This window comes from Panonychus citri, unplaced genomic scaffold, assembly GCF_014898815.1.
Source record: "Panonychus citri isolate SS breed McGregor unplaced genomic scaffold, ASM1489881v1 Contig00135, whole genome shotgun sequence".
In the NCBI taxonomy this organism is placed as follows: Eukaryota; Metazoa; Arthropoda; class Arachnida; order Trombidiformes; family Tetranychidae; genus Panonychus; species Panonychus citri.
The window spans coordinates 926,057-951,078 of NW_026515540.1; the positions used below are offsets into that span (position 1 = coordinate 926,057).

A 25,022-nucleotide genomic window follows, 5' to 3' on the forward strand; every position below is an offset into this window, starting at 1 on the left:
TCTAAATTTACAATAAAACATTTTCCTTTGTTAATTGTTGTCCATTGATTTGCTTCCTTGGGCCTTTGATTGTTGTTTATTTCCCGATCCGTTGAGTATTTTGGCTTGGATTTAGTTTAAATTGTTGTCTTCTCTTTTGATTGATTGTTTTACATTTTCCTTGGTTTTTTTTTCTGTAATTGGTTGAATTTAGAAATTAGCAATTAGTAATTTGATATGTAAATTCAACTTTTTTATTTTCCTTTTCTTATTGTTATATTGTTTGGTTGAGCATCTTAATTGTAGATTAACACAATTAAGAATTAACTACATCTCTATATTACCTTATAGATGAATGTTCAATTGTGGTTTGTTTAATAGCCTTGGTCAGTTGATTATCTCTTGAGTAAATAAGCAATTTAGAAAGAAAAATAGTTCTAATTGCTTGAGTTGTAATTATTTAATTATCTCCATCATCAACGAGACAAGCCTTTGGTGAATTGTTAAGATTGTTTACAATTTAGGACAATTAACAAGAGAGAAACCAGTTTGTACCAATTAAGACCATACCTTAATTGTCCTTTGATTGATTGTAATTGTTTGTAAGACTAAATAGTTAAAGAAAACAAAATCAAGAGATGAACAAAAATAATTAAACGTTGATAAATTATACTTGCAGTAATTAAAGATCATATTTCATATAATTTACCTTTCAATGTTTCATTGTTAATTGCTCATCTTAAATACCTAGAATCAAATATGATTAGGATTATCCGATAATGATGGACACATAGCAATTTGTTGAAAGGGTTAATTGTTAATTTATAAATAGAATTGGAAAGTTGTTGATGTTTGTATCACAAAATTTGTCATTTTACAAAAAAAAATTTTACAAATTGTCAAAATTAAGATTGTAATACATCACAATTCAAAAAATTAACTGTAATTATCTTTCTTATTAACGTTCATGCAAAAACAATTAAAAGATGAAAGATATTAAATCAGCTGAATCATTAATGTTTTAAAAGATTCCTTGGGTTTCTTGTTTATGTTGTTTTCTTTGTTGTTGATGTTAATTGTCATCCAAATAAATAATGAGACTTATTTCAGGTAAAAGTTATCAACCATGATGAGTGGATGCTGGTTACTGATTAAATTTGAATTAATTACGATGATGATCAAGACTTTTAAACGCATCCATATTCATACCAGGTTGAATTGCTTCCATTGAGCTTACTATCTGTCTCATGATTTTGCCTTTGATTACGTTGAGAGTCATGATTAACTTCATCATTATTTGTATATGGTTGAAGGTGTAGGCGTGTATGAGGAAGAGCATGAGAATGAGGATGATGGTGGAGAAGGTGATGATGATGATGATGACTATAAATTTCTGAAGATCCAGGGACACCAAGACTCTGATGATCAGAGGGTTTTAAAGTTTGTTGTAGGTAAAGTTGCTGATTTAATTTAATATTACAGTTAACTAGTGTTTCATTGTGACGTTCAATTGTTGCTTGTGGTAGAAGTTGTTGTTGTTGTTGCTGTGGTGGTTGTTGCGGTGGTGGTGACACGACATGATCATTAGTAGTCCATTGACTTCTTATATTATGAAGTTCACCCTGTACCTGAGTTAGTTTCTCAATAGCAGCTTTCTTTTCAATCTGTAGATTGGTGATTTCCTCTATTAGAGAAACGATTCTATCTTTATCCATGTCCTGTTGGAATCGTAACTCTTCAGAATATGATTGTAATTGGATGAATTCATTTTCCAATTCGGACATTTGTTCAACTGTTTTCCGACTTAGGTCAAGCTTTTCCTCGAGTAATGACCTTGTCTCATCAAGTCGACGATTCTCGTCTCTTAATTCATCAACTCTCGATTTGTAGAAAGTTAATTCATTTATTTTATCTCGATAACTTTCAACTTCTCTCTCCAGGCTATCTATTTTTCGAACTCGCTCATTAAGACGTTCGATCTCTTCACGATAAACTTTTACTGCTTTGGCCTCTTGTTGTAACTTTAAATTCTCGGTTCGAAGTTTGTTACAAGTCTCATCGTTTTTCATATTCTCAATAAGCGAATGTAACTTTTGATTTTCCAGCTCAAGTTTTAATACTCTTTTAGATGCATCGTTGTTCAATTGTTCAAGTAAATTCGACTCGAGGCCATTTGGTGATCCATTGGATTGATTAGCGGCATATTGATTTCGAAGATTATTCAATTCTTTCTGTACTTGAGCAAGTTCATCGATCACAGCTTTCTTTTCAACCTGAAGTGAGGTCACTTCTTCCATGAGAGATTCAATCTTTTCTCTGTCCATTTCTTGTTGGAATTTTAATTCATTCGAACAAGCCTTTAATTGTAACAATTGAGTCTCCAATTCGGGTATTTGTTCTGACTTTTTTCGACTTACTTCCAATTGTTCTTCCAACATCGATTTGGTCTCATCGAGAATTCGATTATCTTCTCTCAGTTCTTCTACCCTTGACTTGTAGAAAGTTAATTCGTTTATTTTATCTCGATAACTTTGCACTTCCTTTTCAAGGCGATCAACTTTTCGAACGCGTTCATTTAGAACATCAATTTCGTCTCGATATGCTTTAACTGATCGTGTTTCTTGAATCAATTCCAAATTCTCTGAACGAAGTTTATTGCAAGTCTCTTTACTTTGTTCTAATGTTTCTTTCAATTCATTAATTAGTTCAGTTTTCTCTTCCAATTCAGCGATCGCTTTACGATATTTTGATTTGGCCTCATCTAATTCATAAAGATGAGACCGAGATTCTGTGTTATTCAGTGTAAGTAAACTGGACACTGAAGAGGAAGAGTATGATTTGTACAAGGGTGATGATGGATTTGGCGTTGTTGAAGGTCCAACTTGTCCGTTATGAGGAGAAGAGGCTAATAAGGTTCCATTACTGGAAGTTGAGGTTGGTATTGATGTGGGAGTTGAATGATGATGGTGATGGTGATGGTGGGAATGAGATGAAGAAGATACAACGGAACAAGATTCTTTGGATTTGAGATTTTCAATTTCAAGGGCCAGGTCAACTACTCGTTGGGCCAGGTCATCACGCTCTTTAACCAATTTATTAACATTACTGACAAGAGTTGAATACATTCGGACTTGATCAACTTCAGGGATTAGTGAAAGTTCACCCCAATCAGAGTTACTCCATACAGATGATGGATTATCGGTTATCTGTTGAATACATTCAACAATTGAATGTTGAACAGTTAAATCGAGTGCGGTTATGGCTTCAATGAAACGCTCTTTAGACTCACATTGAACCGCTGAGCCAAGTAAGAGAAGGAGAAAAGTTTCCAAATCTTCTTGGTTAACCTCATCTTCGGGATCTTTGCCAATGTTGACCACATCGGGCAATTTAAGAACCAAAAGTTGACCCAAAGATTCTGAATAAAATGTCCGAATCTTATCAAGAAGTAAATTTAAACTACGAATTCGGTAAACAATTGAATCATTTGTTTCCTCAATGGTATCTGAATGACTTAGAGATGAACCATTTGTTTCAATTCGCTGCCAAACCGAATTTAAAAAGACACCATCAAAAAGTTTATAACAATCAACTAAATCACAATTAACCAAACAAGTACCATTAGTACCATTGGTGGTCACAATATCACTACAATTTTCCTGTTGGAAAGTTTTAATCCAGGTAACCAATGGAGATTTAAGAAAGGAAATCACTTTGGTCGAACCCATTTGGCAGAGATTTTAGAAAGTCGATTAAGGTAAATATCCAACGACAGAAAACACCAACTCACCAAAACACCAACAACGATCAAACCAAACGCACAAACAACAACAAATAGGAAACACAAGAGAAAGAAGGAAAACAAAAACTATGATGATGATGATTTACAATTTTGATCTTCTCAAGTTGTTGGCGTGAATGTTTTTAAATGTTGTTGTTGATGAAGAGATGATGAAAACGATGATGATGATGATGATGATGAAAAAAAGAGGTCAAAAGGACCAAACAATAAAAAGAGTTGCGAGCAGAGATTCTGAGCATCTGGCTCACACTAACCAAGAACAACCAGTTTTCTGTATACTTAAGACGCGAGTCGAGGTAACCGGTTTTTTGAATTTGGTCCTGAGTCCGTTTGTTGTTGTGTTTCCTTCCTAATCACTTGTTTACTCCTCAACTGAGAACTGAAAGACAATGAGAGAGAGAGAGAGAGAATTAATTTAAATACGATAATAATTAGGATTAACTAATAATCTGGATGATATTTAATATGGGTTTGGTATCGATATGTTTACTTGGTCAGAGAAAATTAAAAGGAAAGTGGAGAGAAAAAAAGAAGCAAAAAAAAAAGTGAAAAGATTTTGTTAATTGTTGTTGTTGATTGTTAATCATGTTTAACCATGAAATTTTCTGTATACTGAGTTATGAATGAAACAATCAGGTAATGAGAATGAGTCAGTTAGATGAATGAATATTTAAAGAATGGTAATTATTAATTAAGTAGTTAGAGATAATTGTAATTATCTGTGATACTTGATGATTCCCATTAAGACAATAGGAGATTCTCATAGTTATTAACAGAAACAATTAACTAATCGAAAGTTGTTGTTGTTATTGTTATTGTTTTCCAGAATTTTGATTGTGATTAAAAGGGAAAATAAATTGCTGGGAGATTTTGTTAACTTTAATTAATTGAAAGTTTTTCTCAATTAATCATAACAGTATTAATTTAATACACTTTGGTGTTAGTTGATAATGATAGTTTATTAATCAGCTAACAATTAACTAATTCTTGTTTATGGTCAGATTAATTGGGCTTTCAGATGGTTAAATTGTTAATCCTGCTGACAATTTAAATTTCATAATTTATTGGTTAGTTGATTTAATAACATTTAACTTCAATGTATTCAACGGGATTAAATACAATTTACGTGACTCTTAGTAGGTTTTTTTTTTGAAATAAGTTAAATTGTCAACAATTAACATCATGATTATCTCAAGTAATTGTAAATTTAAATTACAATGAGAGGTTGAAATTTTGTATTTACTACAAAAGTCATACCTTTTATTATTATTATTGAATTACTGTATTGATGAATTAATCTTAATCACAATTAAATGAACGGTCAAACTGGTTAACCATTGAATTAAGAAATGATTACTTGATAATCGTGATGAAACATAATTCATTTGGGTGATTGTTGAGTAAATTGTTGTTACTAAATCATGAATAATCAGGATTATGTTTACCCAGAATGCAAGATAATAATATTATTTAGGAAAAAAAGAATCAAGAATTGTAACAATTAACAGGTCAATTAGGGCGTAATCAGCCTTAATCGCATTGGGTTACAAGGATTAAATCATAAATTAGATGTAATAATTTACCAATTGTTAAGATAATCAATTGGGAGATTGTTTAATGGTAAGAGAAGCAAATTATTTTTCTCATCTTATTCTAAACAATTAACTTCCAATAAATCATTGGGATTATTATCTTGGCAATGGTAATATACTAATCGGAAAACAGGGGAAAAGGTTAATCGTAATTCTGTACCAAGGGTTCATGTATGAAATTAATAGTAGGTTAAGAATGTGATTTAGTAATTGTAACAAAAAAATTACGAGTTTATTTTTAAGCTTCATCAGAATATCAATTATCTTAATTTGATAATCTGCCAGGTTCACAATTAAGATTGAATATGTAATAAGTGGCACCGAATTAGAAGAGTAACAAAAAAATTGTTACAGTTTTCTCAAAGGTTATAAGAAATGATGAGAAAATGAGAAGAAAACAAGAAATCAATCTGAAGAATCAATTGGAATGCAATTAAATTACTGATGGTGATTAAATTTAAATTGTTAGTTAATTTTTTTTTTTGTATCGGTGTATCAAGAATACACATAACTAATTGAATGATCATCATTCACAAATCGCTGAGCTATTAAGAAGATGATGACTTATGAATTTTAAATAAGAGGTTAATCAGTTAATTATTTAAGTTAATAGAAGATTAAATTGAGATGATTAAAGCATAATGAGGATAAAATTGCTTGGGAATTACTAGTTGTGGGTATTCATTGTCTTCATGATCAAGGTGGACACACCTTGGTAACTTTTTTAGTGGAAAACTAATCAATAATTAATCATTGCGTGAGCTTATCCATTGATGGGCTTTTGTTATCATGTCCACATAACATTAACCCAAACAATGAATCATCATCATCATCATCAACAAGGAAACCATCAAGGGCAAGTTATCATTAAAAAAGATTTTCAAATGATAGAAGGTAAAATCAATCTGTGAATTTGGATTAGCATCAAATTGGGTGATGAGAAAAAAAAATCACCATGAAAACTTTGGGTGAAGAAAAGTCAATTAATCAAATTGGTTTTGGGTTAATTGAATGTGTTTAATAAGTGAAGTTAGTTGACATTGTAGTCAATTAGCTTTGGGTGGATTAAGATGAGCTTTCTAAATTGACTTCTAAACATGGTGCTTGTTTGTAAGGTGGAAAAAGAGAACTGATTTAGAGAGAAAACTTTAAATTCTATTTAGAAAGAGAGATATGAGATTTGGAGAGAAAAAAAAATAAAGGAAAAGGTTAAACAGGCAAAGCGAAACAACTTAATTAGCAGACAAATTGAGATTGAAGTGAAAAGATTGATTGGATCTAATTAAATGATTTGTTAACTGGAGGATTTACCATAGAAAGAGAAAGCGACTAAATATCCATTTGAATGGTCAGTCTATTAGAAACGAATTTTTTTTCTTCTTCTTTTCTTTGTGAAAAAAAAGAGAAAAGAGTCACCTAGGTAAAGGAGAGAAAGGGACAAACATACACACCTATCGACACAGGAAAGGAGAGGAAGATAGAATATTGTGTATCTCTTCATCACCAAGTAGCAAAAGGAAATTGTAAGAGAATGGAAAAGAGTAGGAGGGGGAGGGCTTACCGTTAATTATGGTTCAAGTGGGAATCGGGCGGAGGTTTGACCACTTTCTGTCTCTCTCAATAGTTGACAAGTCTTAAGAAAAATTGGTAATAACTGTAATTTCGGGTCAATTTAGCTTGTTAACAACAATCAATTTCTTTGTTTTAACCAAAGTCTAAAGAGAAGTTTAAAACAACTGCAGAACACAAAAGAGAATTTTTGAATTTTAGAAAAGAAAAAAAAACTCTTTTTGTTGATTCTTCTGCTGGTGGATTAACATGATCACCATTCAATCAACACAATCAAACGTTTGAAAGGTAAAAAAAAAACTTTGAAAGAATATTAAACTATCAAAAAGAGAATATTCAATTGTTTGAGGTTTAAATTAATAAAGAGAAAACTAGAAAATGATTGTGATTATTTTAATTACAATTAACAAACAAACAAAGTGATTAACAATATGAAAAGAAAACAAGTTTTCCCAAGAAAGGAAACAGATGCAATGAGAAAAAATCTCTTTCTTTTTCTCTCTTTCAAAAACGAACTTTTATTCCACAACCGATAGATGTCGCCAGGGGAACGAAAACTTTTTCGATGACAATTAATTATGAGTTAGAATTTAAATTATTAATGAACTTTGATGAATATATAATGGAAAGGAAAGATTTTGAAGATCTTTGTAAATTAAGACAGAGAGTGAGAGAGAGAGGGAGAGAAAATTTTCCAGAGAATTGGTTGTCTGGCATTAGAGTAATTTGATCCGTTCCATTTTGTGACCTCATCTATTGATGACCTTAGTTGATCTCAAGTGTTGAGGTCAAATTGTGCTTGACCACAACTGGACGGTGTGAGAAAGTATTTAAATGGAAACCAAATTGACCAAACATTTAAATTATTCAATAGAATCTTAATTGTAAATCAAGGAAAATTGAGATTGAACATATTGAAATTGATTCTTCGGATAACTGATCTGTTGACCTGACAATCGTAAATGCTAATCAAAGGGATACAAATGATTGATTAATAGAAGTTACAACTTTTATTAGAAGAGATTAAAGAAATGTATTAATAACTAAGAAATTGAACAATATTAATTCAGTTGGTAATAACAATTATTATCTCGAGTATATTGTTAATTATAAAGCCTTTTGTGAAATTTAAATTGTTCCCACTGGATCGGTGGTCGATCCGATAAGTCATGTCGGGAGTTCGTGGCTCTATTCGGATCGATCCCGTGATGGTGCGGATTTACCTTTACCTTTACTTTTAACTCCCACTTGATGAGATTAACTTTAATCGGTTAATCTCATCATTTTTTGTTTCTAATCCGTTTGTTTAGCTTCCCAGTTAAAATCCCCTTCTATTTTGGATTTTCCTTTTATTCGAGCCAAAAGGTCACTTTTCGTGTTTTTTTTTCCATCTCATCTCAAGTTATAAATTTAATCGAATTCGAATGGATTAATGATAAAGATTAAAATCGCAAGTTTTGGATTAGAATTTGAATTTGGCGCATTTTTTTTTTCTTTCTAAAATTTCGGTAACCAAGAAAAAAAGCTTATTCATTTGGTTATTGTTTCGGTTTGTCATCTGACTTTTTGTTTCTTTTTTCTTCCTGGCAATTAGTTAATTGTTCTTAATTTTTTACTCTTTATTTTGAATAAAATGGCTTCTATTCAATTGGCATTAGACTGGGAAAAAGATGATTATGGTTTAGAGAAAAATTCATGTCCAAGTCACTTGGACAGTTTAATTCCCGATTGGATAAAAACACCTTTATCTACTGGTGTAAGTATAGCTTTTTCTTAATTGCTTTTCTAATTTATTTTTATATTTCTAATTACTAATTTGGTTTTTTTTGCTTCCTTTCTCCTGCTTATTTATAGACTACGTTATTGGCTGCAGAATATGACGGTGGGGTTTACATTGGTGCTGATACTAGAACTTCAACTGGGTATTTAGTTTGATTCTTTAACTACATATTTTTTTTTATTTATAAGCATGTTCAGTTAGGAATTAATTTTTTTGCTTACTGTATTTAAATCCTATTAGAGCTTATGTTGCTGCTCGGTATTCTGATAAGTTAACCTACATCACTGATCAAATTTACTGCTGTCGATCTGGTTCTGCTGCAGACACTCAAGCGATCGCTGAGATCGTCAAATATCATCTTTCATTCTATGAGTAAGTCTATCTTTGTACAACATGAAACCATTGAACGGAATTCTAACAAAATTTGTCTCTCTACAATTAGAATGGAGGTTGGAGAGCCTGCACCCGTCAAAGTTGCCGCTAACATTTTCAGAGATCTTTGCTATCAATATCGAGATCAATTAACGGCTGGTATCATCGTTGCTGGTTGGGATAAGAGAGAAAAGGGCCAGGTAAACGAAATTGGCAACAATCAATCATATTTAATGCTAACCTAATGGTATTCTCATTTTTCTCAATTTCTTTAAAAAGATTTACATGGTTCCTTTGGGTGGTATGTTATTGCGATTACCCGTAGCAATGGGTGGATCTGGTAGTTCTTACATTGTTGGACATGTTGATGGTACTTACAAACCCAAAATGTCCAAAGAAGAATGTCGCAAATTCATCATTGAAAGTAAGCCGAAAGTGAACCTAAAGTTTAATTGTTGATGATCTAATTTCTTCAATTTATCACTACAGGTATTACCCATGCGATCAACAGAGATGGTTCCAGTGGTGGATGTGTACGTTTGGCTAATATTTCTGAGAGTGGAGTTGAGCGTGAAGATATTGAATTCAATAATTTACCTCGTTTCCAAGATATTTAATATTTTCTAAGTGTTTAATCAAAATTTCAAGTAAATCCAACTACTTGGATGAATAAATGATAATTACTTATGAGCATTTATTAACAAAAAAAAAGTCACACGGGCTAATCGGGCTTTGCATTCAAACAGAATAATTTTAATTTTTGAATTAATATTAGTAGAATGAAGCAATTTCCTATCAAATCAACTTCCAGTTTTAAAATTGGATTAAAATCTAATCTCTTTTTCTCTTGTTTCGAGATGGAGATTTCTTTTCAGAGAGTTGATGTTTTCGGTTGTGAACGCGATTTGAATTCTTATTCTGATCTGTTTTCACGGGTTCCTGTCGATTTGCTGGCGATGATGATGACGATGGACGATTGTTGTCAGATTCTGAGGTTGTGACTTTCTTTTCATCAGAATTTACCTCAGGAGGTGTTGGTGATCCACTCGGTGAAGGAGAAGATGAGATGTTGGGATTTTGGGTTTCATTACTTTTCGAAATTAATCTTGGTCTTCTTTTTCGTCTTCTATCCTTTGATACTCTTCGCCATCGGTGTAAATTCTCATTTTCTGTTCTAACTGTTGTTTCACTTTCACGTCGATTGGGAATTTCACAAACTCTATTAGACGAATTTCTTGTATTATTTGTCGCTTCGGGGTTAACCCTTTCTCGATTTGGTGATGCTTCTGGAATTGATGATCTTCTATCATTTTCAGGATTAGAATTTGCCTCTGGTATACTTCGTGTAATCTCACTGATAATTAAATCAAGTAAATTCTCCAATGCTAATTGCTGTTGACCCATCGGTGGATTTGGTTGAATCGGAATAGTTTCATAATCAGAATCTGATTTAACGTTGATTATCAAATTTTCAAATGTTGTCCGACAAACTGGACACTGATCCGAAGATTTTGACCATTCCAGTAAACAATTAGTACAAAATTGATGAAGACAATTATCAGCGTAACAAGGATTAATTCTTGTAGTTAAACAAATATAACATTGAGACTCATCGTTTCCAATTTGTTGATTGTTTTCATTTGATTTCTCATCATCAAGCTTTGAATTGTTTTCTTTTTCACTATTATTAGAATGTTGATTAGTTGATTGTCTATCGGATTTCGATTTTTGTTCTTTATCATCATCATCATTAGAAGGCATTGGAACTTTTTTGTTAATTGCTTTGAAAATCCTTCGATTTGTTAATATAAAACACTAATCACTTTGAAAGAGCTTCAAATAACATCGATCGTCTTTAATATGATTACTGTGAGTAACCCAAAGATATTTAGAGTCACTGTTTTATTTGTGAATACTTGTGGAGAGGATTGATTATTTTAGTTATTTACTTAGATTGATTGATAATAACTTTCTAAATCAGTTGTTAATTAGATAGTAATCAAAAAATAGAGTTTTAAGGATAGTGATATTTATAGACATTGAAGAAAGAAAGAAGATGAAAAGTTAATTATGATTTATATCCTAAATTATTGATTAAAAGGATATAATTGTGGAAAGAGATTAAAGAGAAAGAAGAAGCGATAAAGTGAAGATAAAGAAGATAGAAAGAAAAAAAAGAAACAGGGAATTGTTTCTTCTTTTGTTTGGTTTTTGTTTTTGTTTTCTCTAAATTCATGTTTGACCACAGTAATTGGATCAATGAGGGATAAGAGGAACATAGATTAACAGTCCAAAAAGTTAGCAGCCATCAGAAGTTCCAAGGCAACTTCAGGGGCGATCGGAAATTCTGGAATCTCAGTTGCGCTGTTAGTGTAACGTACTTTGTAAATGAAGTATTGGCAAACCTTCTGAAGAACATGAGAAGGAATCTCCTTGAAATGCACCTCGTTAGTTTCGTTTTCCGCGAACTGACCTGAAAATATGGAGAAAAGAATAATATGTAAAAAGAAAAAGAAAAGTATATTAGTAAAGTGAAGATAAAATTGTGATGGCAAAGAAATAAAAATGCAGATCAAGATAGACAATGAACCCGACAAAATGAAAAGAAATCAAAGATCAGTAACTATTAAGAAACATTTCTAAAGGTTGAATAACCCCTTTTACTCATTGAAGTAACATGAGAAAGAGAATTGGAATAAGAGGTTTTATATTCAACTAGAAATTTGTTAAAATAGGCAATTAATTAAATTGAAGAAAATTGTCTCACCTGGACCACTTAACATGGCTTTAATTGTTCCAGAGGTTAAAGCATAATCTCTTTTAATTATAAATTCATGTCCATCGGATGAAAGTAATTTAACATACATCGCATTGGGACCTTCACATCCGCCATAGACACTTTCGGTTGTTCCTTCACCCATTTTAGATTATAATTTATGGTACAAGAGTGAGAGAGAGAAAGAACAAATTAACTAACAATGAAGAAACGAAGAAAATTAAATAAATAAATTAACTAACAATCAATACAATTAACAACAAAAAATTAAAAAACAAATAACAAAACCGATTGATGATTTCAGCTGAAGGTTGGGTTTATTTCTGTCCAAAGAGGTCGCCACTGAGCGAAGAGACTGTAACTCCATCTATCGGGGGAGTTAAACTAATATTCGGAAATTTTTTGTTTGATGAAAAGTTTTTTTTTTGTCAAAACAAATTGAAAGTTTCAGTTGTTTGTAGCTTCATCATTGTAATTTTTGTTTTTCATCGTTAAGATTTTAATTGTTTCCAATTGAGTTTTGGTTATAATTTTTTCCATTGAAGTTTATTTTAATTGAAAGTTTTTTCTTTCACCGGTAAATACATACGAACATGTTGCTTGAGGCCATAAGCGGAAAAGTTACCGAGTTCTAACCGGTTCTTAAGAAGTGATTTCAAGTTTCCGAACGTCGTTTGTGCTCATCATTTTATCACATTCTTTTCATGATTTAACTTGAGCGAAGATAAACTTTTCTCTTTCTCTTTCTCTTTCTCTCTTTTTGTAATTTAGCTTTTTTCCTCTAATTTTTTACTTAAATTTTTTACCGTTTTGTTAATTGTTCATCTCCATTGGATTATCGTCTCACCTACAATATCAACCATAGGAAAATGGCTTCCACCACCAATGGTCCTCTCTTTGATTTACAATATTTGGTAAGTGTGATTGTGAATACATGCTTTTAGTTACTACAACTCCTTTCTTAAGGTATTGAGAAGATGAGGATGCTGATGATGGTTAAATGATGAAGATGAAGATGAAGATGAAGATGAAACTGATTACTATGGTAAACAAATTTGTGCTCGGGTATCAGCTCGAAGCAATGTAACGCCTCATCTTATGCGATCCAATTAAATAGATTTCCTTTTTCTTTTTTCTTAACTAATGTTTTTCTTAAAGAGAAAAATGTTTCTATCAACAATCTGTCAAGGTGAGTCGATGGAAGGTAAAAAAATGAGGCTTGTTTTTTTTTCTTGTGCTCCCTCTTTTACGCTCCTACTGTTGTTCTGTAAGAAGTTAACTTGAAGAAGATGATGAAGATCAATTTATCTACTTCTTCTTTTTTCTTCTCCTCCCTATTTCATTTTGGTCAATGATTAGTTAGAGAAGAGAGAGAGAGAGAGAGAGAGAGAGAGAGAGAGAGAGAGAGAGAGAGAGAGAGAGATGTTAATGATGATGATGATAAACTTTTCAAGGTATGAAAAAAAGATGAGGAGGAAAAATATCTTACCTGGTATTTTGTGGCTTCTGTTGAATATTTCTGGTTATCATTGGAGAAATTTTCAATTATCTGTCATATTTGATTGTTGTTGAGAAATTTAAGTTTAATCAATAAACGGTATTAACGATGTTTATCCTCATCTTTATTAACTTGATTGTCTCCTGATTATTATTGGTGCCTCTTCATCTTCATCCTCATCTTTTCAAAGGGTTTCCTCAGGTTCTTCGTATTAGTTTGGTGATTTTTTTTTCTTATTCGGATTTGATGAAATTTTTCTTCCTTCTTATTGATTATTGTTTATATTAATAGTTAATATTTCGGCAACAAAACAGGTTAACTTAATTTCACTATCTTTCATCCATCTTTTGATTCATCTTTTTTTACAATTAACTTGTCGCACCTTAATTTGATTCCTCAATTTGATTCATGATTCTGATTGGAAACAGATTCCCAATTTCTAGAAGCAAATTTAACTTTGTTGTTGTTTCTCAAACTAAATTCAATTGCATATTTTTCTTGCTCACCAATCAAATTTAATTACACTTAATTACAGTTATTCCAGCCTATTAAAATCTTATTCAATTTAGCTAATCAAGTTAACCATCAACGAAATTGAATCGATTTTGTGATTAAAGGAAAACTTATTTAATTTCGATAATCTAACAATTTAAAAAAAACAAAGAAATAAAAAGTATCAAATTAGTTAATCAGTAACACTTTTCGTTAATTATTATCATCATTGTGGCTGCTTTTAATTGGCTGGTAGAATGTTTCTCTTGCAAATGATTAAGAAACTTACAATTTAATTGTTATCATAGTTAATTGACATTAGATTGTTACTATTGATAATTGAGAATTCAATTTGCTTCCAGCAATTTAAAAACTAGTAATCAAATGGTAACAATTTGTTGTTTGTAATAACTTAAAGACATTGGAAAGGGAATAATAATAAAAAAAGAGATGAGAGTAATTTAGTTGATTCGTTAATTGTTACTCTTAATTGTTTACCAACAGAGTTACATTGGTGATCTTAAGGCTAGAAACAAAATGTGCCTTCGTCCAATTGACATCGCCAAGATGCACGGATATAAGGACTGCGTTAATTACTTGGCGACACTTGAAGCTTGTCTTTCATTAGCCGAGCAAAATGTTGCCCTGGAAACTGAATTGTTACAGTGAGTAATTAATTGATAATATTTTGATATTCCAATATCAATTAATCACTTTATAAATATTTGTATTTGCTTCTGTTCATCTTAATCATTAGTTATGGAGCTGAATTATCAGAATTGGAAAAGTGTTTCAATGAGCTTTTACAGTTGACAAAATCTGAGCGACTTCAGGCTCAAAGTTCATATTTTAATTCAGTCGTTGAGGCCATTGAACGGAAATGGAAACGATGTAAATCTAAAAGCCTTGGTTCTCATGGATTACCCGATCAAAGTGCTTACAATTTATTTCAATCACATTTTTCACGAGTTCTCACCGACGATGTCCTTTCAGAACTTTCGTTTTCATCTTCACCCAGTAATCATCTTCATCATCAATCTTTTTTTCAACAACATTTACACAATCGTTTCTCAAATCATCGTCATCACAATCATCCAACGATTGATGCTCATCGATTGAAAAGTAATCCCGGTGCCGATAATTTGACCAGCCTTTTGACTGGCGATCGAACTACAGTTAAAAACAAATGCAATTCCAGTGGTTACACACCAACTTATTCTGATCCCTTTCTCGAACTGAGTAACGGTCACTATTCACTTTTCTCGTCCGATACTGATTACGCTGTTCCTTATAAATTAAAAACCGGTCCGAAAAACAAGGCGGGTGTGAAAAAAAGTGACAATCCTGTTATTTTAGGTCGAAGAGGATTAAAACAACAACGCGATCAACCCGAAGGGTCTTCGGTCCCATCTTACCCTAAATCATCATCAAGTTTATATGAATCTTATAAAGATCATCATAATCATCACCGTGAACCCTCATCATCGGCATCTTCACCACCCTCAGCTTCACGTCATGGAAAAGGTGATTTTGAAGATATCGATCTTGACCTTGATCTGGATGATGAAGATGATGATGAATTATCTGGATATTCTAGCCCATCGGTGGATTTGGTTGAATCGGAATAGTTTCATAATCAGAATCTGATTTAACGTTGATTATCAAATTTTCAAATGTTGTCCGACAAACTGGACACTGATCCGAAGATTTTGACCATTCCAGTAAACAATTAGTACAAAATTGATGAAGACAATTATCAGCGTAACAAGGATTAATTCTTGTAGTTAAACAAATATAACATTGAGACTCATCGTTTCCAATTTGTTGATTGTTTTCATTTGATTTCTCATCATCAAGCTTTGAATTGTTTTCTTTTTCACTATTATTAGAATGTTGATTAGTTGATTGTCTATCGGATTTCGATTTTCTTTATCATCATCATCATTAGAAGGCATTGGAACTTTTTGTTAATTGCTTTGAAAATCCTTCGATTTGTTAATATAAAACACTAATCACTTTGAAAGAGCTTCAAATAACATCGATCGTCTTTAATATGATTACTGTGAGTAACCCAAAGATATTTAGAGTCACTGTTTTGTGAATACTTGTGGAGGATTGATTATTTTAGTTATTTACTTAGATTGATTGATAATAACTTTCTAAATCAGTTGTTAATTAGATAGTAATCAAAAATAGAGTTTTAAGGATAGTGATATTTATAGACATTGAAGAAAGAAAGAAGATGAAAAGTTAATTATGATTTATATCCTAAATTATTGATTAAAAGGATATAATTGTGGAAAGAGATTAAAGAGAAGAAGAAGATAAAGTGAAGATAAAGAAGATAGAAAGAAAAAAGAAACAGGAATTGTTTCTTCTTTTGTTTAGTTTTGTTTTGTTTTCTAAATTCATGTTTGACCACAGTAATTGGATCAATGAGGATAAGAGGAACATAGATTAACAGTCCAAAAGTTAGCAATCAGAAGTTCCAAGGCAACTTCAGGGGCGATCGGAATTCTGGAATCTCAGTTGCGCTGTTAGTGTAACGTACTTTGTAAATGAAGTATTGGCAAACCTTCTGAAGAACATGAGAGGAATCTCCTTGAAATGCACCTCGTTAGTTTCGTTTTCCGCGAACTGACCTGAAAATATGGAGAAAAATAATATGTAAAGAAAAAGAAAAGTATATTAGTAAAGTGAAGATAAAATTGTGATGGCAAAGAAATAAAAATGCAGATCAAGATAGACAATGAACCCGACAAAATGAAAAGAAATCAAAGATCAGTAACTATTAAGAAACATTTCTAAAGGTTGAATAACCCCTTTTACTCATTGAAGTAACATGAGAAAGAGAATTGGAATAAGAGGTTTTATATTCAACTAGAAATTTGTTACAATAGGCAATTAATTAAATTGAAGAAAATTGTCTCACCTGGACCACTTAACATGGCTTTAATTGTTCCAGAGGTTAAAGCATAATCTCTTTTAATTATAAATTCATGTCCATCGGATGAAAGTAATTTAACATACATCGCATTGGGACCTTCACATCCGCCATAGACACTTTCGGTTGTTCCTTCACCCATTTTAGATTATAATTTATGGTACAAGAGTGAGAGAGAGAAAGAACAAATTAACTAACAATGAAGAAACGAAGAAAATTAAATAAATAAATTAACTAACAATCAATACAATTAACAAAAAAATTAAAAACAAATAACAAAACCGATTGATGATTTCAGCTGAAGGTTGGGTTTATTTCTGTCCAAAGAGGTCGCCACTGAGCGAAGAGAAATTCTAATAGACTGTAACTCCATCTATCGGGGGAGTTTAACTAATATTCGGAAATTTTTTTTTTTTGATGAAAAGTTTTTTTTTTGTCAAAACAAATTGAAAGTTTCAGTTGTTTGTAGCTTCATCATTTTAATTTTTGTTTTTCATCATTAAGATTTTAATTGTTTCCAATTGAGTTTTGGTTATAATTTTTTCCATTGAAGTTTATTTTAATTGAAAGTTTTTTCTTTCACCGGTAAATACATACGAACATGTTGCTTGAGGCCATAAGCGGAAAAGTTACCGAGTTCTAACCGGTTCTTAAGAAGTGATTTCAAGTTTCCGAACGTCGTTTGTGCTCATCATTTTATCACATTCTTTTCATGATTTAACTTGAGCGAAGATAAACTTTTCTCTTTCTCTTTCTCTTTCTCTCTTTTTGTAATTTAGCTTTTTTCCTCTAATTTTTTACTTAAATTTTTTACCGTTTTGTTAATTGTTCATCTCCATTGGATTATCGTCTCACCTACAATATCAACCATAGGAAGGCTAACCACCAATGGTCCTCTCTTTGATTTACAATATTTGGTAAGTGTGATTGTGAATACATGCTTTTAGTTACTACAACTCCTTTCTTAAGGTATTGAGAAGATGAGGATGCTGATGATGGTTAAATGATGAAGATGAAGATGAAGATGAAGATGAAACTGATTACTATGGTAAACAAATTTGTGCTCGGGTATCAGCTCGAAGCAATGTAACGCCTCATCTTATGCGATCCAATTAAATAGATTTCCTTTTTCCTTTTTCTTAACTAATGTTTTTCTTAAAGAGAAAAATGTTTCTATCAACAATCTGTCAAGGTGAGTCGATGGAAGGTAAAAAAATGAGGCTTGTTTTTTTTTCTTGTGCTCCCTCTTTTACGCTCCTACTGTTGTTCTGTAAGAAGTTAACTTGAAGAAGATGATGAAGATCAATTTATCTACTTCTTCTTTTTTCTTCTCCTCCCTATTTCATTTTGGTCAATGATTAGTTAGAGAAGAGAGAGAGAGAGAGAGAGAGAGAGAGATGTTAATGATGATGATAAACTTTCAAGGTATGAAAAAAAGATGAGGAGGAAAAATATCTTACCTGGTATTTTGTGGCTTCTGTTGAATATTTCTGGTTATCATTGGAGAAATTTTCAATTATCTGTCATATTTGATTGTTGTTGAGAAATTTAAGTTTAATCAATAAACGGTATTAACGATGTTTATCCTCATCTTTATTAACTTGATTGTCTCCTGATTATTATTGGTGCCTCTTCATCTTCATCCTCATCTTTTCAAAGGGTTTCCTCAGGTTCTTCGTATTAGTTTGGTGATTTTTTTTTCTTATTCGGATTTGATGAAATTTTTCTTCCTTCTTATTGATTATTGTTTATATTAATAGTTAATATTTCGGCAACAAGGTTAACTTAATTTCACTATCTTTCATCCATCTTTTGATTCATCTTTTTTTACAATTAACTTGTCGCACCTTAATTTGATTCCTCAATTTGATTCATGATTCTGATTGGAAACAGATTCCCAATTTCTAGAAGCAAATTTAACTTTGTTGTTGTTTCTCAAACTAAATTCAATTGCATATTTTTCTTGCTCACCAATCAAATTTAATTACACTTAATTACAGTTATTCCAGCCTATTAAAATCTCATTCAATTTAGCTAATCAAGTTAACCATCAACGAAATTGAATCGATTGTGATTAAAGGAAAACTTATTTAATTTCGATAATCTAACAATTTAAAAAAAAACAAAGAAATAAAAAGTATCAAATTAGTTAATCAGTAACACTTTTTCGTTAATTATCATCATTGTATGCTTTTAATTGGCTGGTAGAATGTTTCTCTGCAAATGATTAAGAAACTTACAATTTAATTGTTATCATAGTTAATTGACATTAGATTGTTACTATTGATAATTGAGAATTCAATTTGCTTCAAGCAATTTAAACTAGTAATCAAATGGTAACAATTTGTTGTTTGTAATAACTTAAAGACATTGGAAAGAATAATAAAAAAGAGATGAGAGTAATTTAGTTGATTCGTTAATTGTTACTCTTAATTGTTTACCAACAGAGTTACATTGGTGATCTTAAGGCTAGAAACAAAATGCCTTCGTCCAATTGACATCGCCAAGATGCACGGATATGGTAACAAACCATTAACCCGAATTGAACCCGATTCTAGTCTACAGGAATGGTTTGCAACTCTTGCTAATCAAATTAAATCTCTTGATCCTGATCAGATAAAAAGTTCCAATCGTAAAACAATTCAGATGATTAAAGCTCTTGATGAGATTCAAGATTTTCACCAATTAGAGGGCAACATTCAAGTTAAACAACATCTAATTGATGCGAGGAAATTTCTTTGTTGTATGTTGAAAACTTCCGATGTTAAGGAACATATTTTAATTACTTTACAATTAATTGGTGATCTTTCGTATGCCTGGTTAATTATTGACTCTTTTACCAAATATATGCAACAAGGGATTCAAAAAGATCCAACATTGGTCATCAAATTACGAGCCACTTTCTTGAAACTCGCTTCCGCCTTAGATATGCCACTTTTACGTATTAATCAAGCAACTTCACCCGATTTAGTTCCAGTCTCCCAATATTATTCAAGTGAATTAGTTTCTTACGTAAGAAAAGTGTTACATATAATTCCAGATTCACTTTTCCGTCTCATGTCTCGAATAATTGAATTGCAAACAAATCAAATTCAAGAGCTTCCAACACATTTAGCAAAAGATCAACTAAGATCTTATGCTTTTCTCGAGGAAAGATACGAAGTGTCCAAGTTAACACATTCCATTTCAGTATTCACGGAGGGTATGCTCATGATGAAAACCACTCTGGTTGGAATAATTCAAATTGACCCGAAAAAACTACTCGAAGATGGTATTCGTAAAGAGCTTGTCATCCAAGTGGCCAAAGCCCTTCACCATGGATTAGTTTTCAATCCAAGAGTTAAACCCAGTGAATTAGTACCAAAGCTAAAGTCCATTTTTAACACAATGGATGGACTTAGACGATCATTCGAGTACATTCAAGACTATGTTTGTATATATGGACTGAAGATTTGGCAGGAAGAGGTTTCTCGAATTGTTAGTTACAATGTGGAACAAGAGTGTAACGCTTTCATGCGACACAAAGTCCTCGAATGGGAAAGTATCTATCAATCGAAGACAATACCTGTTCCCAAATTTCCACCGATCGACCAATTCTCTGTTAATTTTATCGGTCGATTGACTCGTGAAATTTTACGAATCACTGATCCAAGGTTAGCTCTATCGATCGTAATTATTTTTCTATTACATATTAATCATAATCAATCCTCATCAAAGAAGATTAATTTCTCAAAATAATCTCTCCTCTAAATAGACTCACAATCTATGTTAATTCATCGCGTACTTGGTATGATAATAAATCTCATGGTGAAATTATCGATCCCAAATTATTTAAACTTCTACTGGTAAGAATCTTTGGTGTTCCCATTGATTGAAAAGACTGAATTATTAGTTTGTTTCAACCGATTTATTAATTTGATTGAGCTAATAATTTTTTCTCTCTTTCTCTGTCCACAATCTAATCTAAATTGTTACAGAAAAGCACTGGAACCGCAGGAATCAATGGTCTTGATCGATTGCTTTCCTTCATGATTGTCAGTGAATTAGGAAAAATTGAATCACTGATTGAGAAACAATTACTAAATGAAAAATGGTGGCACGAGACTGTGATTAATGTTAATAATTTTCTATCAAAAAATGATTGTGATGTAACAACTAGTAAGTATTGATGATTAGTAATAATCTTTGACAGTTGTAACAATCAATTTCTGTATGTTTAATTGTCAGATCAAACTGTTAAATTACAATCACCAGTAGCTACAAGAGCACCAAGGACATTACCAATTATAACGGAATCATTGATGAAAATTGGACAAATGCAATTGATTAAATCAAATATCGCCTTTGAATTGCGAGATAGTTGTAATTACCAATCGAGGAGTTTAAGATCTGCTTATGAGACATTCAATGAGTACGAATTTATTTTATCAACAATCAACTGCTATTGATTAATAATATTAATTTCTTTCTCTCAGAGCTTTATTGACAGAACTCAAAAGAGATCCAGAAAAATATTTAGCTAAAGAGGAAAGTGCTCTTGTCTATGAATTAACTAATTACTTGGAATGGTCTGGAATTACTGATCCTTATTCAAAGGTAATTAATTTCGATTTGTGTTAATTATTTTATTTAAACTAATTGAATGAAATTATTTCTTCTTTTCGAATAGATTTATGTTGGATCTAATCTACCACCTTACATGGATTTGGTTTGTCTCGTAATTGTAATCACTTGCAACTCGAAATTTGCTTATCTTGATCCAATTCACGGATTAACGGCTAAAAGGCCAATCGATGGAGTCGATGGTTTACCTTTTGTCGCTGGACTATTGACCTTATTAAGACAATATCGCAGTGATATGGTCAAGCGATTTATATCTTTACTTTGTCGTTATATCAAATCAACGATTGATGCACAATACTCAAGGTATTAAGATCAAAATAACGATTGATTTTTTATTGATGATTAATTGATTGTTTATTCTTGTCATTAGTATTAACAGGTCCAATGATTTCCCGGTTGAGATGTTCAACGATTTAGCGATTCTTGAGCAGCTAATTGGACTTGGAGGTTTACCGAAAACTTTTATAACAGAATACATTCCTAATTATGTGATAGATCAATTCCATTCTTTTCATCGTTGATTAACAAATTTTTTTGTATCAATTAATTATAAAATTATCATCGAAATGATTATCAATCAATTTAAATCAACTAACGAAAAAAATGATTAATCATTTTCAGTGTTTTCCATCTCTATCTCTCGATTCCATTGCCTTTTATGTCTAAATATAAATTATTTATGAGTCAAGTTGATAAATAATCTTTTAATTTAGTTACAATTAGTAAGTTAATTTGGTGATTAGATTTTGATAATTAACGAAAAGGAAAAATTGAGATTTTTCGATGTATCGATTGGGATACGATCGATATATCGAAGATTCTCCTATCTAACAATTGAAGAAGAAAAAATTTTGTTGACAAATTTTGTTTCGTTTTCATTTTGATTGTCTCTTGATGAGAATCATGATCTAATTTAATTGCTCCAGTTGATTTATTTTTATCTTTTCTCTATTACATTTAATACTTTTAACTCTTTTAGTTTGTTTTTCTTTTCTCTCTTCATTCATTTCTAAGTTCTAACTTTTACTTAGGTGTGTGAATCTTATTCATTTTTCTCAATTTACAAAAAAAAACCTTCATCTTTTTGTTTATGTTTCTCGTTAAAGTGTAAATTAAATTCTGTATAAATTAACTTGTGTTAGTGTTACTCAAGTGACTTATTTTTAGCTATGGAAAAAGTGTCCTTACAGTCAAAGTCAAATACATCTCTTGATCCATCCAGTTACCCTAAAGACTTGGATCCTTTCGGTGAAGATGAAGAGGATCAATCAGGTCAAACGAAATTATCTTGTGAAGTAATTAAACCGTCTGCTCCTGATGAACCTTCTTATCCCGGTACCCTTGATCCTTTTGCCGAAGAAGATGAAGCAATTAAAGACGAAACCAATGGTGATATCAAATCTTTAAACCATTCAAATAGGTCTAGTAAAAGAGTCTCAACTAATTTTAACCAAGAAAAAGATTCTAATGTTTCTAATTCAAATGGTGGTGTTAGCTTGGAAACTTCAATTACATCACGTGCATCTGATTATGATGAATCGTTGGATCCATTTGGTGGTGACGATGATAATTCAATTACAAGTAAAACCAAAGCAGATGATAGGAAATCAATTGTTGATACTTCATTCAAAGAATTGCGGAAATCTGGTAATAATATTTTAGGTGAAACTTCAGGAGGTGGAAATAGAGTAACAACAACAACAACAACAAACGATAATTTGAGTATCAAAAGTGAAACTGAATCATCCTCATCTGGAGAATTAATTAAAAGAGGTGTTGAAGAGAGAAACAGTTATAGTAATCAAAATTCACCGGTTCCAGTTCCTCCTCGACGTAAACATCGTAATGTTTCACCGTCAACTAAAAGCTTAAATCGAGCATCATATTCAGCTTCGTCTCTTGAACGTGATGCTTCAAATGTAATTTCAAGTCCAAGTAGCCCGGATCCTAATCGATTGTCAACCGTTGAGGCAGATTCTTATTTAAGCCATTCCACAAGTAACTTATCTATTCGTTCAATTTCACCTAATACCAGTGTGCGATCTCCTATTCGTTCAAGAAAAAAACGCCGGGCACCCGATCCACCAGGTTTCCCTCCCACCGTTCCTTCAAACTTAACATCACCAGTCACTCCAGATACCAGTCTAACACTAGATCAAGACACTACCATTGAAACAACGATGGACTCTACCAATGAAACCATAAACGACTCTATCAATGAGCTGAAAAAGGAGATTACAACTGAGACACCTTGTGAAGTGACTCCTACACCCACCCCGGAGCCAGTGAGTGAGCCAAACACTATTACTGATGAAACAAATAGTGAACCCATCAAAGAATCAAACAAAGAAACTCCCATTGAATGCAACCCTGAACCTGAAATAAAAGTAGAAAAAGAGATAGAAAAAGAAACTGAGAACGAAAAAGATGAATCAAACGAACCTGAAATCGATCATGTCTCTGAATCAACCATTGACCAAAAACAAATACCCTCCGATGAGATCATTCCTAGTGAATCAACCAGTGAGAAAACAAACCAACCCGAAAGCCAAACCTCTACTACTATTACCGCAACAACGATACCAAGTGACTTAACTGCCGATCCAATTGAACAAGTCGATCAAAATCAATCGAAAACTCATCAAGACTCTTCCAGCAATTTGTGATTCTAAATCCAGGATTGTCTGGAAATATCTTTTCACTTTTTTCGCTTACTCTGACTATATTACCTATTCGAGATAAACAATTGACATGCTTTTATCAGGATTACTTAAAGTGTGCCAAAAATTAATCACCACTCGACTTTTAATGGTTTAAACTGCTCCAGATAAGAAATCAATCAATATATAAGATAAATTTAAACTAATGTTAATTTTCAGTTACTCTACTGGTTGAGTGGTTTAATTATTGGTACTCTTTTAATTACATTCATGCCTTTCCAAAAATAATTGTTTACTCATGGATTAATTTTGATTTAATTCATTTTCATTGAAAAATCACCTTATCAGCCTTGAATCTCCCACCTCCTCCTCTTCCTTCCTCCTTCTCTCCCACTCTCTCCCTTTTTTTCTTGCCAATCATCAAACATACACACAAATCAAGAACAATCAGGAAAAAAATATAAACACAATTAAGAGTGACAACATTCAATTTCAATCAAAATCAAGAACAATCTACTCAACAATTAACTACGAAGTGTTTACACTTATCTGCCATCTAGTGTTCCTTTATGAATGAGATCAATTTTCTCTGGTTAAATCGACAATTGGATGAGGATAATTGTTTCCTCTGGTGAAACAATTAACTTGAAGCTCGTTAAAAAGTCAAGTGTCAGTGATCAATTGTAGATGAGACATGATTTACTTGAACATGAATAAATTAACTTATTTAATTTACATCGTTTTTTTCCCAGAGAATCAATTTATTAATTTAGTGATTATCAACTATTAATAAATATTAAACTCATCTTACAGTAAAGTGATTTAGTAATTTGGTTTGCTTGATTATCTTTCGACGTCACTAATTAGCTTCATGATTTGCCTTTCATCATGTTAATTGTTGAGAGATTTTGTTTTCTCTTGATTGTTTTCCTTGT

General features: G+C 31.8%; 8 protein-coding genes and 1 pseudogene across 8 annotated transcripts in view; 5 read left to right on the plus strand and 4 right to left on the minus strand.

Annotated features, from left to right (window-relative positions):
• The window catches only part of LOC128391832 (protein tweety-like), an 86,135-nt gene that overhangs the window by 21,111 nt on the left and 40,002 nt on the right, over nucleotides 1-25,022 (plus strand). The window lies entirely within an intron of this gene.
• On the minus strand, nucleotides 324-7,410 carry LOC128391831 (protein Daple-like). Its single transcript, XM_053351779.1, has 3 exons — nucleotides 6,935-7,410; nucleotides 689-4,160; nucleotides 324-587 (listed from the first exon to the last, which is right to left on the minus strand). Exon 2 carries the CDS (start codon nucleotides 3,705-3,707, stop codon nucleotides 1,167-1,169), a length of 2,541 nt encoding a protein of 846 aa, XP_053207754.1. The 5' UTR covers nucleotides 3,708-4,160; nucleotides 6,935-7,410; the 3' UTR covers nucleotides 324-587; nucleotides 689-1,166.
• LOC128391840 (proteasome subunit beta type-6-like) lies at nucleotides 8,479-9,787 on the plus strand. The gene is made up of 6 exons (XM_053351795.1): nucleotides 8,479-8,698; nucleotides 8,797-8,864; nucleotides 8,963-9,094; nucleotides 9,165-9,294; nucleotides 9,374-9,518; nucleotides 9,584-9,787. The coding sequence occupies exons 1-6, from the start codon at nucleotides 8,576-8,578 to the stop codon at nucleotides 9,709-9,711; spliced, it is 726 nt and encodes a 241-aa protein (XP_053207770.1). The 5' UTR covers nucleotides 8,479-8,575; the 3' UTR covers nucleotides 9,712-9,787.
• On the minus strand, nucleotides 9,826-10,856 carry LOC128391838 (E3 ubiquitin-protein ligase Topors-like). Its single transcript, XM_053351792.1, has one exon. The coding sequence runs from the start codon at nucleotides 10,853-10,855 to the stop codon at nucleotides 9,926-9,928; it is 930 nt and encodes a 309-aa protein (XP_053207767.1). The 5' UTR covers nucleotide 10,856; the 3' UTR covers nucleotides 9,826-9,925.
• Nucleotides 10,935-12,188, minus strand: LOC128391848 (elongin-C). The gene is made up of 2 exons (XM_053351806.1): nucleotides 11,862-12,188; nucleotides 10,935-11,567 (listed from the first exon to the last, which is right to left on the minus strand). Exons 1-2 carry the CDS (start codon nucleotides 12,013-12,015, stop codon nucleotides 11,377-11,379), a joined length of 345 nt encoding a protein of 114 aa, XP_053207781.1. The 5' UTR covers nucleotides 12,016-12,188; the 3' UTR covers nucleotides 10,935-11,376.
• LOC128391974 (uncharacterized) lies at nucleotides 12,327-15,488 on the plus strand. The gene is made up of 3 exons (XM_053351942.1): nucleotides 12,327-12,784; nucleotides 14,365-14,525; nucleotides 14,618-15,488. The coding sequence occupies exons 1-3, from the start codon at nucleotides 12,740-12,742 to the stop codon at nucleotides 15,486-15,488; spliced, it is 1,077 nt and encodes a 358-aa protein (XP_053207917.1). The 5' UTR covers nucleotides 12,327-12,739.
• LOC128391975 (elongin-C-like) lies at nucleotides 16,293-17,095 on the minus strand (annotated as a pseudogene).
• LOC128391976 (WASH complex subunit 5-like) lies at nucleotides 17,742-22,115 on the plus strand. Its single transcript, XM_053351944.1, has 8 exons — nucleotides 17,742-17,773; nucleotides 19,252-20,457; nucleotides 20,559-20,649; nucleotides 20,782-20,962; nucleotides 21,032-21,215; nucleotides 21,280-21,400; nucleotides 21,474-21,730; nucleotides 21,798-22,115. Exons 1-8 carry the CDS (start codon nucleotides 17,742-17,744, stop codon nucleotides 21,946-21,948), a joined length of 2,223 nt encoding a protein of 740 aa, XP_053207919.1. The 3' UTR covers nucleotides 21,949-22,115.
• Nucleotides 22,597-24,093, plus strand: LOC128391977 (uncharacterized). Its single transcript, XM_053351945.1, has one exon. The coding sequence runs from the start codon at nucleotides 22,597-22,599 to the stop codon at nucleotides 24,091-24,093; it is 1,497 nt and encodes a 498-aa protein (XP_053207920.1).